We start from the raw sequence: 21,115 nt of genomic DNA, 5'->3' as shown, positions 1-21,115 counted from the left end.
CTGTGTGTTGTGTTTCAAAGCAAACAGAAGAAAACATGAGTGCAGGATATATTTTCAGACTCTGTCATGGCATAGCTTACCACCATGTGTCAGATGTAACACGGATGCGTGTGCTGTACCCTGCTTATTACCACAGACTGGTGTCTCAGCCGATCTTTGTGCTGAGATTTTGGTGAACATAGCCTTAAAGTTAGCTCTTTTACCTTTTTTATAAATACAAGCTGTAAGTCACAGAGCTAGCTTTGGATGTTACCATATAGCAAGATTGTCATTCTGTTGCTTAAACCTGCTTTTAACTATTTAATGGTTCTTAGTTAATAAAGTCCGTGTGCCGTATTCTCTCCGTTAATCACTACCCCATGAACTCTTGCAGGGGCAAATGACTCAGTCTAATTGACAAAAGTTTATTTAAAAAGATGCTGAATCTCCTGCACATCAGCCAAAATATTACTTAATTTCTCTAGAAACGGGGGTTTATTTTTGTTTTGAGGTTAAGTCATTTTTCTGCCTTTCTACCGCAGCAGAGTCATTTTTTCTCTGCTGCAGATGCGAGGCTTGCACCCAGCCTTGCTAGTCAAATAAACGCAGCTACACCAAAGAATGGAACGTGTTAATTCAAATATTTATGTGGGCAGGTGTTTTATTTTGTCTTTCTTTGTTTTAAAGGAATGATTGACAACACCAAGTGAGCGGAGGGAGCCTAGCTTTGCTTCTTTTCTTACTGCTGGTGCTCCTGTGTTGGACTGGGGGAATGTGTCCCAGTGGAAAGGCGTGAGCAACAGTGAAAGGTCTGCCACCTCCTGACGTGGGAAAACACACACATGCATCAAAAGCAAGCCTGAAATCCACAGTAACTCTTGTCTGGCTATTGTTCTTTGGATATAGGGTTTTTGATACTAACCTTAAAGCTCCATTGTACTGTTTCCATAATGGCGCTTCTTTGCGTAGCAGCCCCAGCCTCCTCCCTCTCATCTCCTCGCAAGTGCTTGCTGAAACTACAGGAATGGTCAGCTGTTTTGTGAGATAAAAGAAATGGACTTAATACGGTAAAAAAAAATAATTTGAAAATGGCATTGAAAAGCAAACTAGTCTGGATTTGGCAGAATGGAGATAAAGGCAAATTTTCAGATCTTGGAAAAACAGTGAAAAGGAGTTAGAAACTTAGATTGTCTGTCATTGAAATGAGTTTCTGAGAACAGAGAGCAAATCAGATAGAAACATCAGGACTTTTAACACTTGAAGTAGAAATGATCAAGAGCCACTTCTCAGATGGTACAATATGTGGCATACAGAAATGCAAGGAGGTACCTTTCCTCAAAGCACATAGGCACAAAGTGTAGCTCCTTTCCAGAGTTTAAGTGGGATAATGAGGCCATTAGGAAAATAAATGAAAGAAAAATCCTGCAGGGCAAAACAAAAAGGGGTGTGTTTACACTGGTGTGCAGATGAACATGTGATGATTTTTAAGAAAAGTGTGTTCTTTGATTGTATTCTTCCTCCCCAGCCCTTCATATGTTATTTGTCTCTCGGTAGTCTCTAAAGAGTAGAAGCAGCTGTACTGCTGTGTGTGGTTGTACAGTGCCTTGTGGAGTCCTCACTTAGTATCTGACTATTACAATGCATGTACTAAATAACCCGACTTGTCTAGGTTCTATCTAGATATTATATATAATGCCTGATAATTCACGTAAAGAATTGTGATAGTAGACATAAAAGGAGGTTTGAGAGCTAGAAACTTCAAATGACATTGCAGTTCTGCCTTCCTCATAACTGGCCCCGTGCTTCCTCTTCTCACCATTATTTTTGGTGTCAATATCATCGTATTTGCTGTATGCAAAGTGCCAGATGTATTGACAGCTTAGTATGAATAAGATCATCTTCTGTGGTAAGGAGTATTTTACCTTTTGTGCCCTCAGGTAGCTGCAATGAGAAAGCAGAACAACGTTTAACTTTACATGCAAGTTCCCCTAGTAAAAAAAGATTGTAAAGCAGTCTGAATCTCAGCTTTTAAGGCTTGGGCAATGGTTACTTAGATATTTTTATGTCACCTAAAATGTATATGAAGGAGAGAGGTGGGGAGAAGACTGTGTGCATACATATAGTAGTCAGAATCTTTTGTTATATTACCACGCTCTTCTGAATCATGTCTTTACCATCAGCATTTTGCTATTGTTTCACAGGTCGGTTTGACAGGAAGAATTTCATTCAGAAGACTGCACTCTTAACATAGGGAAATGAATTAACATGGCATCCAAACTGGTTTAGTTTGTAATGAATTGAAGAGTTGGAGTAAACATTGACTAGATATGTGTAATGACCACTGGTAATTTCACACAAGCTGCTTTTTTTTTTCTTTTTTAAAGATTACTTGTATTTCTGCTTCAGGATATAGAGACAAAAGGGAGCTTTCAGGTGAGGCTTTTGAAGCAGGACTGAAATACAGGAGAGAATTTCACATGGAGCTTGGGTTCATAGGTCAGAATACCAAGGTAGTGTCTTTTTTTCCAGGCTGCTAGCAAAAAAAAAGGATGGTTGCATGTGGTAAAAACAGTATGTTCTGAACTTGGCGCCAGTAAAAAACACAACAAAACAATAAAACCCCACTGATTTATTTAGCAAAATCTTTGGTTCATGTAGGTTGAGAGCATTCGTTAAACACAATTGCAGATAAAAATGTTCCGTAAGTATTACTAGCTTATATCTAATAGGAAGTGCGTGAATTGGTAAGGTAATAAGATTTTGATGGCAAGTACAATCTTTTATGCAGGCTTCCCAGATTTTTTTTTGGAAAAACTTTCACTTCTAACCAGTGACATCTTTGCTTGCCAGTTCTGTCCAAACTTTTATCAAACAGTCAATTTGTCTTCAGGAACAGAATGTTATTTTCCCTGATAATGTTAACCAGACTTGTGGTGAGGCCAGACAGTGGCATTCAAAACAAATCGTAATTAATGGGAACCACCTTTTTTTCTTTGATGGCACCTGATACTGTGAACAGAAAACCACTAGCGTGCCCTATCACGTATCTGAGAATAAAAAGGGTGGTACAAGGTTTTTATATACATATACGCACACGTATATATAAAAGTGCAAATGTATAAAAATATATTCAGAACAGCATTAAGTCCTGATTTCAACAACAAAAAAGTTTGAGGGACTAGTTGCTACATGTATCAGTGATAAATGTTTTTTTTCTTACACAGTATTGTAGTTGACAATCTGTTATTTTCAATGCTATGTTGGTATTGCATAATCCAACATTTGCTTCATGCTGTCATTATTCATTGCAATAAACTTGCATCTGACATGTGGTATGACCCCACCTGAAGGTCATGTTGAAGAAGTGTTCCTTGTGTTTGAGTTGCTTTTACGTTATCTGTTACTGCACATTTTTGGCTTGTAGTCTAGTAAAATGTAGGCTACTTAACTTTTACATGCTCTTGGAAACCAAGATGCTGGTTACTTGGGAGTCCTGTTCAGTATGGAAAGGGCTCATCTGTTGGAATCGTGTCGCTTCTAAGTGACTAGAAAGGTTATGGAAAATGGGAACTTGTGACATTGTATATACCCTAAAACTCCACTTTAAAGCCATTTTGTGAAAGGTTAGTCATGGAATCGAATGTGTGTGTGTGTGTGTGTGTGTGTGTTTTTTTCTTTTCACATTTTTACCATTCTAAAGGTAGTGAAATGGCAAGAAAATTCTATAAAGCTCTGGTGTGGAAGGACTGAGTGACTCCAAAGTTGGGAAGTTTTGTGTTTTACTCCACAAAGAGCAAACGTATAAATCAAATCCAAATGGTCTGTGTCAGTGAACACTGAAATAGCATCCTGGATGTTGTTCTTCCCAGTTCCTATTAGAATTGTCAAGATTTGTATGGAAAATTCTGCTTTTATTTGGAATAAGCGTATCATCCTGTGTTGTCTGTTGCATCCTGCACTCCATTAGTGATGGATTATCTTTATGAGCTCTGTTCTAGTTCCTGGTTAGTCTTGAATCCACTAACTTTTGGCATTGCCACCAAAAATTAGTAAGTTTATTTCTCAGGAAATAAATAGATTCCCCCCCGCCCCAAACTGAGTCACTGGGGCAAACTCAAAAATCTTCTGGAGAGATATATATAGATAAGTGTGTATGTGTGTACACCCAGAGAGAAGTGTAGTTCTGGCAATGAGTAAAAATTAAATATATTGTGCTGCTAATGATCTCATCGTTGACTAGAAGGAAAGATGCACTTGGGAGATGACTAGTGATTGATTCATTATCTTTATGCTGGGACTGTTCCATGGTAAGCTGTGTGTTTTGGAAATAATATAGACTACTGGCCAGTAAATTTAAATGAAAAACAAAATTGTGATTGGGATCTCTGGCTGTGTTTTGAATGATTGCTTTAGCTTAAAATACTCTTTTTGTAAGTGATCAAAAAAGTTACTGCGCGCCATTGATTGTAACGTCTTTAATTTCTAATCTCGGTTAAGCTGACTTCTATCTGATTCTTTTGGGGGAGAAATGTGGTTCAAAGCTTCTAGCTTGTTGAAATTAGCTATACTTTGAGAATGTTATGGGTTACGGTAATCTTAAGATTTAGGAGATGACTAACTTGTTAAAGAATGAGAACATTGTGAATACAACGTGCTCCTTTAGCTTCTAGCTTCTAATATGAGACACTTTAAAAAGATATCTGAGAGCAAGTTAGACATTGGGGCTAATTGCACCAGTTCCTTCTGTAGGCCAGAATGTTAATGGCAATTGCTTTTGGTCACTGTTGATGTGGAGTTGAGAATAACTTTTTACCCGCAGCTAATCTTGTGAACCTGTCAGTTGCCATAGATTTGAAAGAAGCTTGTGGTGACTATGAAGAAAATTGAAAGAGTTTGTGATAACTTACAAAATGTTAACTTGAACTTGACTTTTTCATTCTGTGCCACAATTAGAATTTCCACAATCTCTGTTTCTAGAGGATTACCCCAACGGGACATGGCTCGGAGATGAAAATAATCCTGAGATGCGGGTCCGCTGCCCCATCACCCCTGCTGACATGCTGCACATCAGCACGAACTGCCGCACAGCCGAGAAGATGGCACTGACGTTGCTCGATTACCTCTTCCATCGGGAAATCCAGGCCATCTCCAACCTTTCGGGCCAGGGGAAGCATGGGAAGAAGCAGCTTGATCCTCTCATGATTTACGGAATTCGCTGTGAGTATGATACTGAAACTTCTGAGGTTATTCTGCATAGGTAAGACAAACTTGGCTACTTGCAGTTACGCTACGATTTGTGAGAATGGGACATGTATTGTTGTCGCTGTTGCCAAACAGATGTTTTTTTAGCTTTTATTTATGAAGGAGTCCTAATGGACTGCTTTATTTTAGCTTGGTGTGGGCCAGAAATTCCTCGATCTTGAAATCTGAATTCAGATTTATTTGCAACTACCAGCTGCAAACACACCAAGTGTAGCAAATAATCTAGCTGACAAATATTACTTTGGCTAAAATGGAACAGGTCTTAAAAGAAAAAAAAACCACAAAATTATATTATTTTTAAATATTGCTCAAGTATTCAGAATAATATGGTCCTGCATCTCAGTTTCTTTTAATTTCTGTGTATTATTTCAGAAGACTTGCTGACGTTGAGATGGAGGAAATTTGCAGTCTCTTCTAAAGGAGAGATTAAGTATCATAGTCTGCGGATTCATAACCACATTAGCACACAGTGCTAATTGATAGTGCATGTTGATAGCACACAGTGCTAATGTAGTTCCAGTGTGCTTGAGTTTTTTGCTTATTAAAGCTATTATGCAGTAATGAACAGATATTACTTACATTGCAGATGCATTTTTTGGCAATTTGAAAGGAATTAAATGTGTTTTGCATATAGAATATGGTAGGCATAGCCCCTAGTTAGGAGTGAAGAAGAATCTGGATGTATGCATCTTGCTCTGATGTAGGGGATTACTCAGTGAATACATTAATGAGGACAGCCAAGTCCCTTCCCTGTGTTATGGTGTAAATATTTCACAGCACAGGAGGTAAGCGAAGGCCTCCCAGACATCCAAGTATCTGACACAAATCTTCAGCTTGTGTGAAACCTTTATTATGCGTGCTGTGTAGAGGAAACAGAACTTGAAATGTTAGCGTAGAATTGAGAGTGTCTAAAAATGACCAACGTTACTACTTGAACTAGATTTTTATATGCCAGTAAATCTTGCTCTTTATAGTCACATCTTATGTAGGTCACCAATGGATTAGTAGAGAGGGAATAATTTGTTATACTGAAGTGTTTTGTATGCAATTGCCAATTTGAAATGCCAATTAAGGCTTAAGAACATAGCCAGAGAGCTTATTTTGATTGGTGTTTGAAGAATCTGATGCTTTGTTTTTATGCTTCTGTTAGGGCAATGTGTTTGATAGTTACATGGAAGAATATTTGATGATGATACTGCTCTGCTTTCTTTACACTGAAGTGAGCTGCAGAAATAGAGTCCTATTGACCTGTTTTCATTTCTGGTGGTTTGCTATTTCAGGGACACTAACAGGTAGTAAGCCATGCAGTCTGCTGCATTAGGCCAGTTTTTGTCTTTACATACCTGCAGCAGAAGACCAGGCTGTAGTAACGTATGTGTATTATGTTACCACTCCAACTAATTAAGTTAAAATAACACTAGGTTGCAGAAGCCCTGTTAGGAATTTGCTGCCATGCAAGTGGATGCCTCGTGACTGTTAAGGAGGAGCTTCTGGCTGTGCTCAGTTCAGTGGCAGAACTCTGGTTGAGTTCAGCTGTGCCACGATTTTATCCTTTAACATTTGTCAGAGAGGTAGTGAGAGGAGCCCTGCCATGTTGTGTCCGCTTTGCTTTATCAGTCCCCGCACCATCTGGTTTTTATTGGTGATCATTCCTCCATAAATCGTACCAAAAACCAAGTGCAGCGCTAGAATGGGAACTAAATTATGTTGTTGTCCTAACAATGTGGTTTCCTTTTGCACTGAGCAGTCATACTTTGCATTATTTTAAACTTAAATAAATTTAGCTTAAGTTGCATCAAAGTAGCAATTTAATTATAAGCTGAAATAAGAATCTAATGTCATCAGCCTTGCCTTTGCCAATCATAGCTAGCAAAGCACAAACCAATGTAAAGGATTTTTTTCTTTTGTTTCAGGTTTCTTTAAGTTTGTCAGTGGAAGGGTATTTGTTCTTTTCTTTTTCTAGAAGGAAAACGCCAACCCAAATCTATATTTAATAGAAAATATTTTGAATAATATGCACAAGCTAAGAGAATGAAGAGATGTATGTTTATGAAAAATCCTTGATGTACTGCGTAGGGTTTACCGCAGGAGAGATGAAAGTTTATCTTTTGAAGTAAAAGTTTTCATTTGTGGTATAAATTTGCTTGTGGGGTGGTAGTGGTATTGAAAGTTTTTAGGCAAGAAACCAAAATGACTTAAACACACTATATGTCATTAAGTAGCTCATTATTTCAGCCCTACTAAAAATGTAGACATTTTCTGGTGAAATATAAGAACATCAGCAATTTTTTTTTTCATTGTATAGCAAAAAATACAGGTTTAGCCCTTTTGAGATTTTATAGCAATCTCCACAAATGAGTCTGAAAAAAAACAATCACCCATCCTTATTTTTTAAAATATAAATAATAAAATGAAAAGAAAATGATGTTAGTTATTCCCTGTGTAACTTTGCTGTTCGTACATCATTTCTGTGAAGGCCTCTTGCATCTGCATTTATTTATTTTGCAGGCTCTCCCTCATCATTTTTTAACATATCTGTCAGTTTTGGCCAAATTCGACGAGAGGAGAGAAGCTCGGTATCTAGAAATTAAATGCAAAATGAGTAGTTGGGTGGGGGAAAGAGATATACATTCAGTAATCGTGTTAGGGAAGGCTGTGCCCGTGGTTCTGTTGTGTTATTGGGCACCAGAGATCCTCTGTTGGCTCCATACGCTCTGTTGCTCAGGGAAGTATTTAGGAATATTGAAATAACTCTCATGATAGGGACATTTTTTTTTAATGGGAAAAAACAAGAAAGACTAGTACCCGCAAAGGAGAGGGCACTGTGGTAAAGGACGGAAAGATATATGAGTAGTGTTATAGCCAAATTAGTACTATTCTGCTGAGTTTTCCTGTCTGCTTCCAGGACTACTTTTTAGAGTGAATTTTTGCAGACTTCAGTTCATGAGTTAACATTTATTTCATCCAGAATAAACCCCTGTTATTTAAATCGCATAGGACAAAAGTATTATCTGGAAATATTTCATGACAAAATCTCAATTTTAATCACAAAGTAAATGATGCATATTCTGTTTCATGTGGCACAACTTATATTTTTTCGAATGCATTTTAAATCATAGAATATAAAGAAATTGGTAACGGAAGCTTGTTATTTCTGTTGTATTGTAATATCGCTTCCAGTAAAGACGGTACCATCTCTCTATTTTACTAGCTGAAAGAGATGTTAATACACTTTGACAGAAGAATGAAATACAGCTCCGTCCTCTTCAGAAAGCTGTTCAAATAGAGTTAAGCACTGTGTTGCTTTACGAAAGTCATTGACACAACACTGCTTAAGATGGAGAGGCAGACCACCCACGTTTGTTTAATAGGAAACACATTTGAGTCCTGCTTGATTGTGTGGAGTATGCTGCTTAAATCAGCGTATGTATATTTGTATATATATATCCATGCCCATAACCCAAACATAATGCACGTTGGGTCAGTTTAAGCAACTTGTAACTTGTCATGTAAAATCCCCTCATCACAGGAATTCACTACTGTTTCAGCTTCTCATTTGCTTATAATGAAGATTTTGATCTTAATAACAGTGCAGGGTAAAGAACAAATATACCACACTTCTGTTCCATCTTCCATAAACATCCTCATACTTTTAAGTATTGGAGGAAAGGTAATAAATTGCAACTCGTAGACAAGCTGTTAGCTCTAATATTTCTCACCAGTCGATCTGTTTTATGAGATACTGCAGACTCTTGTCATTATTATAGGATGTTTTATATAAATAAACATTGCAGTTACTGAAAGTGTATACTATAAGTACAGAATGTCTTTAGCATTTTCTTTTTTTTTTTTTTTTTAATTTTTCCACTTACAGCAATGCAAAAGGCATTTTTTATTTTATATTTTTTTCTAAATTATGCCCATTCTTTTATCCCCCCCCCTTAGTCCTTCGTAATCTCTATAATACTTATTTTGCTCTCTGTCTTCCTTTCATTACTTGTTTATAATTTGGCTTCACATGTGTCTGACTTATGAACATCGTACTAGTTGCTACCTGCCAGAATATATAGTATATATACAGTGGCTTAAAACGCTGTTGCGTGTCGCTGCAACAGAGATAGCCACAAGCCTTGGTTATCAGCAGTCGTTGACACCGCTGGATCTTGAATTATGTCAAGAGGCAGCTGGAGAACTTCAAGAAAACTTCAAACTTTTAAAAATTGGCATTTTGTCCTATCTATAATATTTGATCAGCACCAGAAATTGATGTTTTTTTTTTGTTTGTTTTTTGTTTTTTGTTTTTTTTTAACTTGGATGGTTGTGACTACGTAGCTAATTGTACTTTCAATCGATCTCCTTTGACAGAGCAGCTCACTCAAGAATCCGTCATGCTCTGAATTCCCTGTAGGTTGGGGGTAAGAGGAGTGGGTTAGTGGTAGTACTCAAGCTAGTAATTTGCTGAGGATTGCTGATGTTTTCTGTTTAACCCGTGCCTCTGTTTCTTCATTATAGAGCACATTAATCTTCCAAGTTATAGTATTCTGAAGAGAAGTTGTGTGGTTTGTATCCACATGGATGAGCTAATCCTGTGGTCCCTGGAAATACTTTTTGCCAACATTTTCTTCTCCTAGTAATAAATACTGTGGGCTGCAGCAGTCTGGAAATATAAATTCGCTTCAGCCTGTTCCTTTGAGGACTGTGGTGTTATTAGATGCTATAGTGCATTTCTCAACTGCCAGATCATGGCTTAGAGGTAGGACAAACTTCATCTTACAGTTCAAAGGGTTGAATATATGCAAACAAGGATTTGCCCAAATCTGCAGCATCATGCCTGCGGCAAATGGGGAAGCTGAAGCAGGTTCTCCTGAGCTAAGCGCTATGCAAAACCTCTACCCTGATCCTCACCAAGTGGACAATATCCATCTGACATTTTGGAAAAGCTGTTTTATGGCTCGTTCAGAATTGTGTGGTAGTGGTGGCTGTGTTATGGTGAGAACTTCGGAAGAGAGGAGGAGTTTGCAGTTGTGTTGAACCATCTCATACCTCAAGCAGAGAGCGAGAAGCAGAGTCTGAGAGTTCAGCACATCTCTAATTGAGAAGAGGTGAAAGAAATCAGTTCTGTTATGCTTTTCTTATATCCAAAAAGCATTATTTTTTTTTGTACAGAACCCTTAGGAGAGGCCTTGATGCAGCAGTGCCGCTTTTTGCAAACGCATTGTCTTCCTGAGAGCTGCAAAAGTCTGGCTTCAGTTCCAAATAGCTGCTGCTTTGTGAATCAATTAAATGCTGCCACATGGAGGAAAGTGATAACCTCTTTTGAGGCTAGGCAAGAAGATAATATGAGAACCCATTGAGTTTATCTCGGCACCGCAGTTCTCATAAATGGCATCAATGCTGGCACTTGCTTACTGACTTTATGTAAGCGCTATAATTTAAAGCTGGCTGTTGTTTTCTTCTTTCCTGGGTACTTATGTAGATTTCGATTACTTTCCTGGCCAGTTACTTTTTAATAAACTGAAGTAAAGGTGGCGATTTTGGGGAAAAAGAAATAAATTGTTGGCAGGGTGTTTCCTATCCCCCTCTCACACTTCTCTTGTTGTTCTTGCATTGTAAAAACAATGAATTTAATTTTCCATTCTTGAACGTAAGCAGCTGCTTAGTCTGTCAGTTGCAACTGTGACTGCATAGAACTTGATTGTGCATGATGTGCTGTCAAGCACTTGTGAGTTCATAGGCTCTAGAGAAAGAAGAAAACTAACACATGAGGTCACTTGGACCATCTCTTTATGGCCGAAGCACGATTGTTCCATCCTGTCAATGCTTTTCCACTTTGGCCAGACTCGTTTCAAGTACGTGCTGAAGTGCCCTGCTCCTCACTTCTTGAGAGGCAGCTAAAAACATTCGGAGCGGTCTACGATCATAAAAACTTTCCTCAGTCATATTAAACGTTGCTTCAGGAGGGTGTACTGTAAAAAGGGCCAAACTGTGTAATTAGTAAAAAGATGTGCCCACTGTGAAAGTTCTTGCTACAAATATGATAATTTAGTCAAATGAGAGCTGTGCTTTTCCTATGAAAATCAAGGGAGTTTATGTGGATTTCAAAAGCTGTTGTAGATTCGTAATAAAAATCCTCAAGCCCTGATGTCAGCAAGGATTATGATGTTGGACCATTTGTAATTAGCAGTGAGTGTGATGTCCAGGGATCTTCCTCACCACCGCTGTGGATCCATCCCAGCTATGAAGCTACAAGTGAGAAGGAAGAGTCTTCGCATCGCAGTTGTACTAATCACTGTTAGCTTTGGACTAATTTCTCCACACTGGAACTCCTCCAGGGTTACAGCTGTCTGCAGGACAGTTGCTGCAGCGTGCAGTGGTGGTGTCCCTTGGGGTCTGATTCAGAAGGATGTGGAGTTTCTTTGGTGTCCCCATCTGTACTGGAGGCTGGTGGTTACCCACTACCACTCGGGCTCAGTCCCTGCGTAAATAAAATGTCCCAATGAACTCTCAGTAAGCTCCAGTCAAGAAGTAGTTTCTTTACTATTGAAGGCCTATAAATGACAACAGTGAATTTTTATGGTGTGGTTTTAGAAGACGCGAAGAGTCGAAGAAAGTATTTGATCCCTGACATTTTGAGAGGAAAAGCAGCTCAGCCACCAAACGCGGATTGATCAGTGCAAGAATAATGTACATTCGTCTGGAAAGCTCATTGCCGCGTTCAAGGAGAGCTGTGATTTCACAAAGGCTCGTAAACGGAACGCCAGAAAGTTGCATAGCTTTTCCTTTCCTGCTTTGAACTCTTTTCTTCATTGCATAAGGGTTAAAAAGTGAAGTGGGGAGATGCCTCGATCCGCCTGCAAGTAAAATGTAAATAAATTCCCGCAGCGTTCAGGTTTCTGTGGTGCCAGGCCTTTCCAAATCCACAAGCTCCTTCGGAAGGGGAGAAATTTTCGTTGTTGATTCATAAGTGAGTTTTTCTTGGCGGCACGTGTGGTGGCGTTTGCCATCCAGATGGGATCCTGAGGCACTGCGGCGAGGGCTTATGTAACGGGATGTCTCGGGAAGGGGGATTTTAAAGCAACAACCCTCCTTTTTCCCTGGGTTTTGCCCTGGGTTCTGTCAGATTATACTGTGCTGCTGTGTAAAAGATAAACAGCTGTTTCATCAATTTCTCCTTAACGCTGTGTGGATATCAAAAATGACCCGACGTGTGATTGTTGGCAGCGGCTCCTTAACATCAGAAACATTTATTTCTACGAAGCATTATTGCTTCAAATTGGGTGATTCCATTTGTTTTCAGCATCAGCCTTTGATTTCGAGCAGTAAGTTGATCCCTTGGCAATAAACACATCATTTACCTGGGTACGTTCCCTTCCAAAGCCAAATGGTGGCTGATAAACCTTACAGGAGTGGTTCTCCCCAGGAGCAAGTAAAAGAAAAAGTAAGATCTTTGCTCGCTCAGTCTGATCATAAATGAATGCTCTGAGATTTTGAACGTGCAAAACTAGAAGGTAAATTCTTTTTGAAGTCTCCAAAGCACGGTATCCCATATGTGCATTTTTAACATGCGGAAGGAAGGTAATAGTCATCGTGAGCGCATGAGGCTTTTTATTTGGAAGGAGATTGTTAGTGGCAGGGTAATTGAACAAGTGTTGGCGTCTTTAAGGTCCTAATCGTTATGAAAAGCCATTGCAGATGAAAATGCTTGTGTAGTCTGTATGGAATGCTGCCATTGCAATTTTTAGCTGTACTGCTATAGATATATGAAGTATGTGATTTCAGTTTCATACTGGGACCCAAATGTTGCATGAATATATATATATTTTGGGAGGAAATGAAACATAGATCTTCTGTCTTTTTTTCAAGGTATTTTGTTTTATTTGCTCTGTCTTTGGATTTGCAAAATCTTTTTCGGAGCAAGAAATGTGTTTCCTTTTAAAAATGAGAAAAGAAAAATAGAAGAGAGTGTCGTGTATCTATTATCACACGGGAGTACCTTCCATGCAACTTGTGAGCTGTAGCAAGTCTGTAGTAGATAACATAAAGATTTTTGTATTCTCAGAGTATAAACCCTCTGATCTGGTCCAGAATTATTTTCTTACGGAGTTTGTTAATTCGTTTAAGGAGTTATAAGCATTTCATATCCTTGATAATTGCACTAGTTATGAAATGGTTACGTATATACAGCTGTTAATATGCTGTCACCAGCAGAGAAACGTAATCAGAAAATCCCTATGGGAATGCCTTATGGCCACCGCTGTAACACTGCTTGGAAATTGCATGCAGTGTGATCCAGCATGCAACCAGGAACATCAAAAATGCTCGGTTTCTGCAGCGACTAATTCGCTCCCTTCCATTTCACAGCAGACCTCTGCTTCTGCAGCTCTGCTAACCTTTTGTAGCACTTGGCGCTGCTGCAGGGGAGTCAGAGATTGAGCAAACACACACAGGCACGGATAAAAACGCTGCCGTCTCATGCCAGAGTGGTAAGTTTGATGCTCCACTAGATGGCATTATTTGCATGCTTATGGCAAAGAGTCAGGCTTGTTTTGGAGAGTCAAAGTAAGACAGGTTCTGCAGTTGGCAAAATAAATAGAAATAGACCGGTTGGTTTTGCAGGAAGGTGGAAAGGTGTCCAATTGTAGGACCTCTTCTGCTTTAGCAAAGGAATTGGTGGAATTTGGAGATGTTAAATGCTTAAAAAAATACATATTTTTGTTCTTGAAACTTCTGATAGGGAATATGGACTTGGATGGTTCTTTGTAATTTGTAGAGCAAAGGGCATTTAAAACAGTTTTTAATTTATTATTTTCACTTGTTCTGGAATTCGTTAAAAAAAAAAACACTCAGCTAAATTTTCTAAACAAATATTAGTGAAATATTCTGACAAATTATCTTTTAATAAATTAAGATTAACTATTTTGATAATTGGATATTAGTAGATAGCATTCAGGCTTAAATTAGTTATTAGCTCTTTAGAGGAACACAGTGCATTGAAATATGAGCCAGAGCTGCACGTTAGCATGGAGAGGGTGCTGCCTTTTCTCATGTTAGATTCAGTTTTCAAAATGCCCTAAATTTTCTTAAAATAAGATATTCTATCTGCATTTTTACAGAGAACAGAGGAAGAAATCTCATGCCTTTTGGGTTGTACTGATTAAAAAGAAAAGCAAACAAAACCCATCCAGCACCAATCTGTATGTTGAAGGCAGTGTATTTTGCTGAAGCAGAAAGACCTGTAGCAAGCACTCGTAAAAAGTGTCTTGTCTGCAGAAGGCCTTTAAGCTGGTATGCTTGAGACAAATGCAAAAATTAAATGTGGTTTCAGCTCTGTCTGCATCCAACAAGTTGTCGGATATGCAGCGACAGATTGATGGAGCAAAGTTATAAGGATCGAGGCAGGGAACAGTCCACTTTCGCTTTAATGTGTTATTTGAGACACCAGCCTCTATGTACAAACACTTCTTACACTGTTTTGTAGTTATTTAAACAAGTTGATTTCTGAAATGTTTCTTCACATGTGATAGACTAATTTGACATTATTTCTGAAAACTTTCTTGCCTGTTCCTCCAAATGGTTTAGTGTCTAGCTGCACAGAATTGTAATCAGTAGATTGTCTAAACACCGTAATTAGTATTTTATAAATAGTTGCTGATTGTAGTTTAACAATTCCTCTTACTTTCTCTAATGGTGGTGCATTAAAATGCACCCTTTTCATCGCAGAATGTGTTCCTACCTGCCAGATACTGAATTTGAACTTGGCTTTGTTTTAGCAGCTGAGATGAGAAAAGCTCATTTTTTATTATCAAAAACTCGTAAGTTGTTAGTTTTCCTGAAATAACTAAAACATGCTGCTTCCACTTACACTAGAAATAATATATATCCTAAAAGGCACCCGAACCCATTGCTTGAAGAATTTGGTCCGATACATTTTGGGTAATTGTGAGACCTCTGTTACTGTGGTTTTGGGGAGTGGGAAGAGGACACTGTTACACTGATGTCAGTTCAGTTTACAGAGCTTTGTAGTGTAGTTCTGCTTCTATTCCAGTTATCTCATAAAAGCTACGGAAATACAATACTTAGAATCTGGTTCCTTAATGGGCTGACATATATATTTATATAACCCCACATCACGATGGCATCTGGAAGCCAGCAGAATTATGCTGAGCAATACGCTCCTCCAAAGACCGTATATTTCGGTGTCCCTAATGTTAGTCCTTACTCCCTAAATTGTATAATCACAGGCTTACATTGCAAACCAGTGACTTCACCGAGACTTTTTACATCTGGAGTGTTTACCTTGTACATGCCTGCTCTTTAAATTATATCCTTAATGGTATTTAGGAATTTCCTTACTTTCTTGCCATGACAGATTTAATTTTCGTACCGTAGGTAAACATTTGTGGGTATTTGTTGTAAGATTAGCACTTAACACATTTTGTCCTAAAATTACTGAAGATGAGACTCCTCCTATGATCTCTAGTATAGAGTTGAGTTTCTGTTGTCCAGGTGGAAAGGGATTTGATTAACATGCAATTTTGAGGTGTATATATTATTTTAACTTAGTTGAAGTGTACGGTAGAATAATCCACTTTGCACGGGATCTTATTTACACAAATCCTCTTAAAGCATGTCTTCTGCACCTAGGAAAACGGGGCATGTTCTCCTTAAAAGCTGACGATTGGAATTTTCTTTAAAAAGCTCAGATTTCACCAGCACCTAGCAGTTATATTTCAATATTTGACTGTTTAAATTACAGTGGTTGGTAATGAAGGTTTAGTAAACCCTTCCTTAGCTGTGTAGTAGAATAGGATTTCAGTTGTATTTGAGACTTCTCGTGTGTACCCCATGGATATAATTTGTATTGTAAAGGGTGCAAGTTGTAGTCGCAGATAGTCTATATACTTAGAGCTGTTTGAATTTAATAGTTAAAGGAACTGTAGAAGTGAAATGGAAAACAGGCACTGTTTGGTAGCTGAATTGTTTTTCCCTCCTCCCTCTCCCCTGTTTTTTTTTTTTTACTGACACCCCCATCTCTTTTTGGATGTCATTTAGCCTGTGGCTGAGAACAGTGGAAACAGAGAACAGAGCAAAGGGCTCATTTGGGGACCTGACTGATGGTCACCAAGCACATGGCACTGGAAAAGCTGCCGAAATTCTTCCATCCACCAGGTGAAATGGGACCAGTTTTCTATGAATGAGGATGCCCTCCACTTCTGCATCCCTTTGTCCAGCCCCAAGCACTTTTGGGTTTCAGAGGAGCCACCTCCCAGCCGTGGGGATCGTACGGCCCCATGCCTCCTCCCAGCTGTCAGAGGAGTAAACAATGACTCGTTTAAAATTGTTTCAATATGGCCAATGCATGACCATAATTATATTTGAGGAATTGAAGCCCGAAGGCGCAAGAAGGAACTTCAGAGGTGCTTAATTTTTTCTCCGCTGTTCAAGTATTTAGTATAGCAGATTTCATTGTCATACGCTATTTGTTTAATAAAAAGAACTCCAAATGTATGAGCCTTATGTGAAAAAATGTGTTTTATTAGCCAAAACCCCAAATAATCGCCCCTTTTCATGATTAAGTGCAGGCAAAATCCGAAGCCCTTATTTTTCATGATATCCATCTTATTCTTGCCAATTAAAAAAACGATTCCCTTTATCAGTTTAATCGCTTGAATTTGAATTTTGAATGTGACACCCTCTTGCTTTTTCTGTAGACTTTAAAAATAATGTTGAAGTTGAAAGTGGAAAGAACGGTTAACCAAGTCTGTTCGGATTGCACATTAATGTAGAAGTCTGTATTTTACACATTTTGTAGGTTCTCCAGGGGTAACCCTTGTGGGTAACACTTTCCCTATTCTTTCAAAACGTAACGATAGACGAGGAAGAATCTCTGCCATCTCAGTACAAATGGCAGCAAAGGGAATTCTGCCAAGTCCAGGAATAGGACGATTTACCTTTTAATTTTCCTAAAAAAATGTTTTTCCTGGAGAATGGGAAGCAGTGGGACACGGCAATATCTAAATGCAAGCTGTTAACTGAAGCTTGTTTTTTTAGCAGGCTGATATTGAGTGTGGTATCAAGATAGAATATTTCTTGTCTGGTTTTGATATTACAAATGCCTTCTCTTCCTCCTCAATTTGTTCTTAATTAAATTTCTTTACAAGTTAATGGTTTCTGTGGATTGCTTTGTCTGCTGCCTGACTTTTGACCTTTAAGAAAGAGAGGATTACTTTCTCAGGAACATTGTTTTCACTTTTTCCTTAATTAGTCCTGTTCTTTTCTCTTAAAAAAATAAATAATGAAAATTGAGAAACAAACATTTTGTACATTAGCTGCCCCAAAGTTTGGGGAGGCACAGTCATTTCAAACATCATTGCTGATGATCTCTGTGTTTACACTAACTCGTCTTCACTGTCTTTCCCAGCTTGTTTTTCTACAAACCACAAAAAGATTTATTCTGTGGTGCACAAGGAGCATTCTAGAACTTAGCGTCATTGTTTCTTTTAGCTTTATATGAACTGCAGCAAAAACCTAGCCAGAACTAGTGCTGTGTTTCTAATCTAGGGTCTACATTTAGCACGATGCACCTGCTACTTTTAACGCTGATTTATTTAATTTTCCTGATGCACACGTGCTTTCCTCCTCAGGTTTTGCTCAGTAAGATTGAGTGTTGGTTCTTGCAATCCAAAGCGATTTCCTCTGTGCATTTTGGATGCTCCGTGTCTCTGTGAATTCCTTGTGCAGACCTTTTTGTCTCCCAAGCTGCTGCTGGTATTTATGTTGCTCATAGAAGTTGCTCAAGCTCTTGCAATCTATTAAAATAACTGAACTATTTTAAGTCTCTGGTGTGTTTTCATAGAAAGCTTTTTTTTTTCTTTTTTTTTTTTTTTCTTTTTTTTTTTTTTTCCAGGAAGAGAGGTTCCCAAAGAAAGCAAGGTTCGGACATTGAGTATTTAAAAACAATCACATCCTTTGTTTTGGATGTGACCAGCAACCAGCCATTGTCTTAAATAAAAAGATCTCTAAAAACACAGCCAGCCATCCTTTGGTGATCTAAATCCTTTGCTTCACTCTTGTATATGTGCATCTGTCTTCCCAAGCACCGTTGTCTTTTTGCCAAAGTGCTGGATTATATTGCTGAACGTATTTTAATGTGTTTTTATCAGGGTTGTTATGTGGCTCACGGATACTGTGCTGCTCACAAATTACGACGCTTCATGCTGCTTTTGACTAGTAAATGTTCTGAAAAAGTCAAATCTCTCCTCACTGAAGCACTGCTGTCTTTTCCAATAAGGACTTCCCCAAGTTAAAAGTCTCCTTGGCAGTATCTTGCCTTATTCCTGCCTTTTAGACTTCTTTTTTGGCATTTGACAGACTCAGAACGAGCCCCCGAGCTGAAAGCTCTCGTGCATGTGATCAGTTATGGGGAGAAAACAGAAAGTCAGCACCCTTACGTTTGCAAATATTGTTTGCACATGTTTTTGGGATGGATCTCTCTACCGTAGGTAACTCATATTTCTAATGGTATGGTGAAGCTTGTTCTCAGGACGTGTATGTACTTCAAAAACACCCTGCTGTCAATAGCATGAGGTTTTCCATCAGCTCTCAGTGGACTGTTGTGAAATGTAGCCGCTAAAAACCCGTTAATAGAGTAACGCTGTAGATTACAGTATCGGCTAGATAGATCTCGACATCTGAAATTCATTTAACCTCTGTGTCAACTATCATTGTATTTAAGTGCTAATTTTTCATGCCTGATTTGCACATGCAGTTGCTGTGACGGAGCATGCAGTTTGGGGAAGGTCTGTGCAGACAGCAGCCCTGTCGTCTGTACCAGTTTTCCGCCTGTGACCCCAGGAACAGCTAAGTAGGAATTTCATGAATAAGGGAAAAGAAATACGCCTGGCTTTGACAGTCTGTGCCTGATTCCTTGGCTCTCTTTAGTCTAAAATTGACTTCTCTGACTCTGCCCCATTTAGCTTGTCGTCTGTTATCCCCTCTGCAGTCTCTCCATGAAGGTGGTGGTCTCTCTGTCCACGTTAATTAAATTACAGCTTTTGTGGTCAATAAGTAGAGTGCCTTTTCTTGTCTTCCATCTATAGAGCAATTTTTGGATCATTTTATGTCTCACCAGGCACACATCATCTTTCTCGAGCTCTTGTCCTATAGGCCTTGGGTCTCCTAGTATGAAGAGCACACTGCACACGAGGCTGTCATGTCCTAAATAATTTATATCGCCATTAATTTCTGTTTGAATTAAGTGACATCCCCTGGAATATCCCCTGGATTACACTGTAATAGTTAAAATTCCTAGCTAGGCTGCTTTACTGTGAGAGTTTTCTTGGACCTGCAGTCAATTCAGTCACTTTTCTAACAGCAGCCTGCAAGATGAAAGCCATTAAAATGTATTTATGAATAAAATATGGACACTTGTTCAAAATAACACAGTCATATGCTCTGTGGTTATGTAGGACTCCACAAGTACTTCGTATGTACTGACAGCTGCAATCATAGAAAGAGTTAAAACACAACTATTTTTATTGGACATTACTGCAAAGATTTATAAACCCATTTCTCTGTGTAGTGCATATTAGTAATAGATTGCACTCGGAGAAATGTGGTCGCAGTATTTACAGTACAGTATGTGCTTTCCTTTTGCTGACACCCATGGAAAGGAAACTGTTGCACAGCAGCAGATGATAATTTCGGTTGGTTTTCCTCCTTCCCTACTCCCACCCTCCTTTCGGAGACATAATGCAGGGGTTGTAAAGCAATCTCTAAATAACGTGCCTGCCGTCACTTGCCAGTGAGGAATCTTGGGCTTTTAAAAGAGTTTTTGAATTGGCTTTTTGATGCCAGTGCTTTCCTCCTCTATGTTCTAATTGCTCTTGGAACAAATCTCTAGTGAAATAACTTAGAGCATGAAAAAATAGGTGATTGAAAAACGATTGAGAGACGCAGCATTCCTCTTGCCTATGGTAGATCCGTTACCTGTGAATTTCAGATTCTGAGGACTCTCAGCTCAGTTAAAGTGCAGAGCTCCTAGTTAGTGGAAACCTGGCATTCTGCTGCCCTAAGCTTCAAATCTGTTGTCCTACGTGAACAGCCTGTATCCCATTCAGAGGGCTATACGACAGCTTAAGCATGCATTTAACTGCTTCACTCAAGTACTTCAGGATCCTCTTTGAGAGTAAATTTGCAAACCCAGTAGGTTGAGAAGATGGTTTTATTTTGCAGCGTACGGAAAACATTTGATACCAAAAGGAATACAAGAATCTTAAGGGGTCCTTCAAGCAGAGCCACAATGAGTAAAAACAAATATTACAGCTTTGGATTGATTTTTAACTGCTTTATCGCAGATCTAAATCCAAAAAGCTTAAAAGTAATGGAACTGTAAAGACTGTTGAATGTTTGGATAGTTCTAGTTTACTTCACAGTTTGAACCTTTGGATTTAATTTTTTGTGTGTGTTTTTTCTGTAGTTGTGAGAATCACAAATTTCTCTTAATACTGTCAAATGTCCTCAACTCAAAATGCTTTAAGCAAAATAGAAGCCACTGTAAGGCTTACAATAAAACGGTAAAAGTCTCTAGCAGTATGAGGAGTGCCTTGAAAAAGCTATCGATGTACGACATATTTCCTTCTCAATTTTAAACCATTTGTCCAGATGTTGAAGTGAGTATTTTTGGACCCAAAAACGTAGCTTTCCTCCATTTCTTGTACAATTAGGCTTCCACTTCGATTGCAGAGGTTGCAGACACTAATGAACCGGGTTTGAGTTGGCAGCGGGACTCGATCTGCATGAGCTTCATTTCAAAATACTCAAGCAGTTCAACTCACAAGTCAACATTATTTTTTATAACAGTTTGGCAACTTAG

The 21,115-nt window shown here is 38.7% G+C and overlaps 1 protein-coding gene across 4 annotated transcripts in view; it reads left to right on the top strand.

Annotated features, from left to right (window-relative positions):
- Nucleotides 1–21,115, top strand: part of BANP (BTG3 associated nuclear protein) — a 146,495-nt gene that overhangs the window by 41,433 nt on the left and 83,947 nt on the right. For all 4 annotated transcript variants that reach the window (XM_084533043.1, XM_084533041.1, XM_084533042.1 and 1 more), the window contains exon 7: nt 4,957–5,196. In XM_084533043.1, the coding sequence (XP_084389169.1) occupies nt 4,957–5,196 (240 nt within the window). The remainder of the gene's footprint in view (nt 1–4,956; nt 5,197–21,115) is intronic.

This window comes from Aythya ferina, assembly GCF_964211825.1.
Source record: "Aythya ferina genome assembly, chromosome: 12".
Classification (NCBI taxonomy): Eukaryota; Metazoa; Chordata; class Aves; order Anseriformes; family Anatidae; genus Aythya; species Aythya ferina.
The sequence above is the reverse complement of the archived record's forward strand: the minus strand, read 5'-3'. Positions and strand labels throughout refer to the sequence as shown.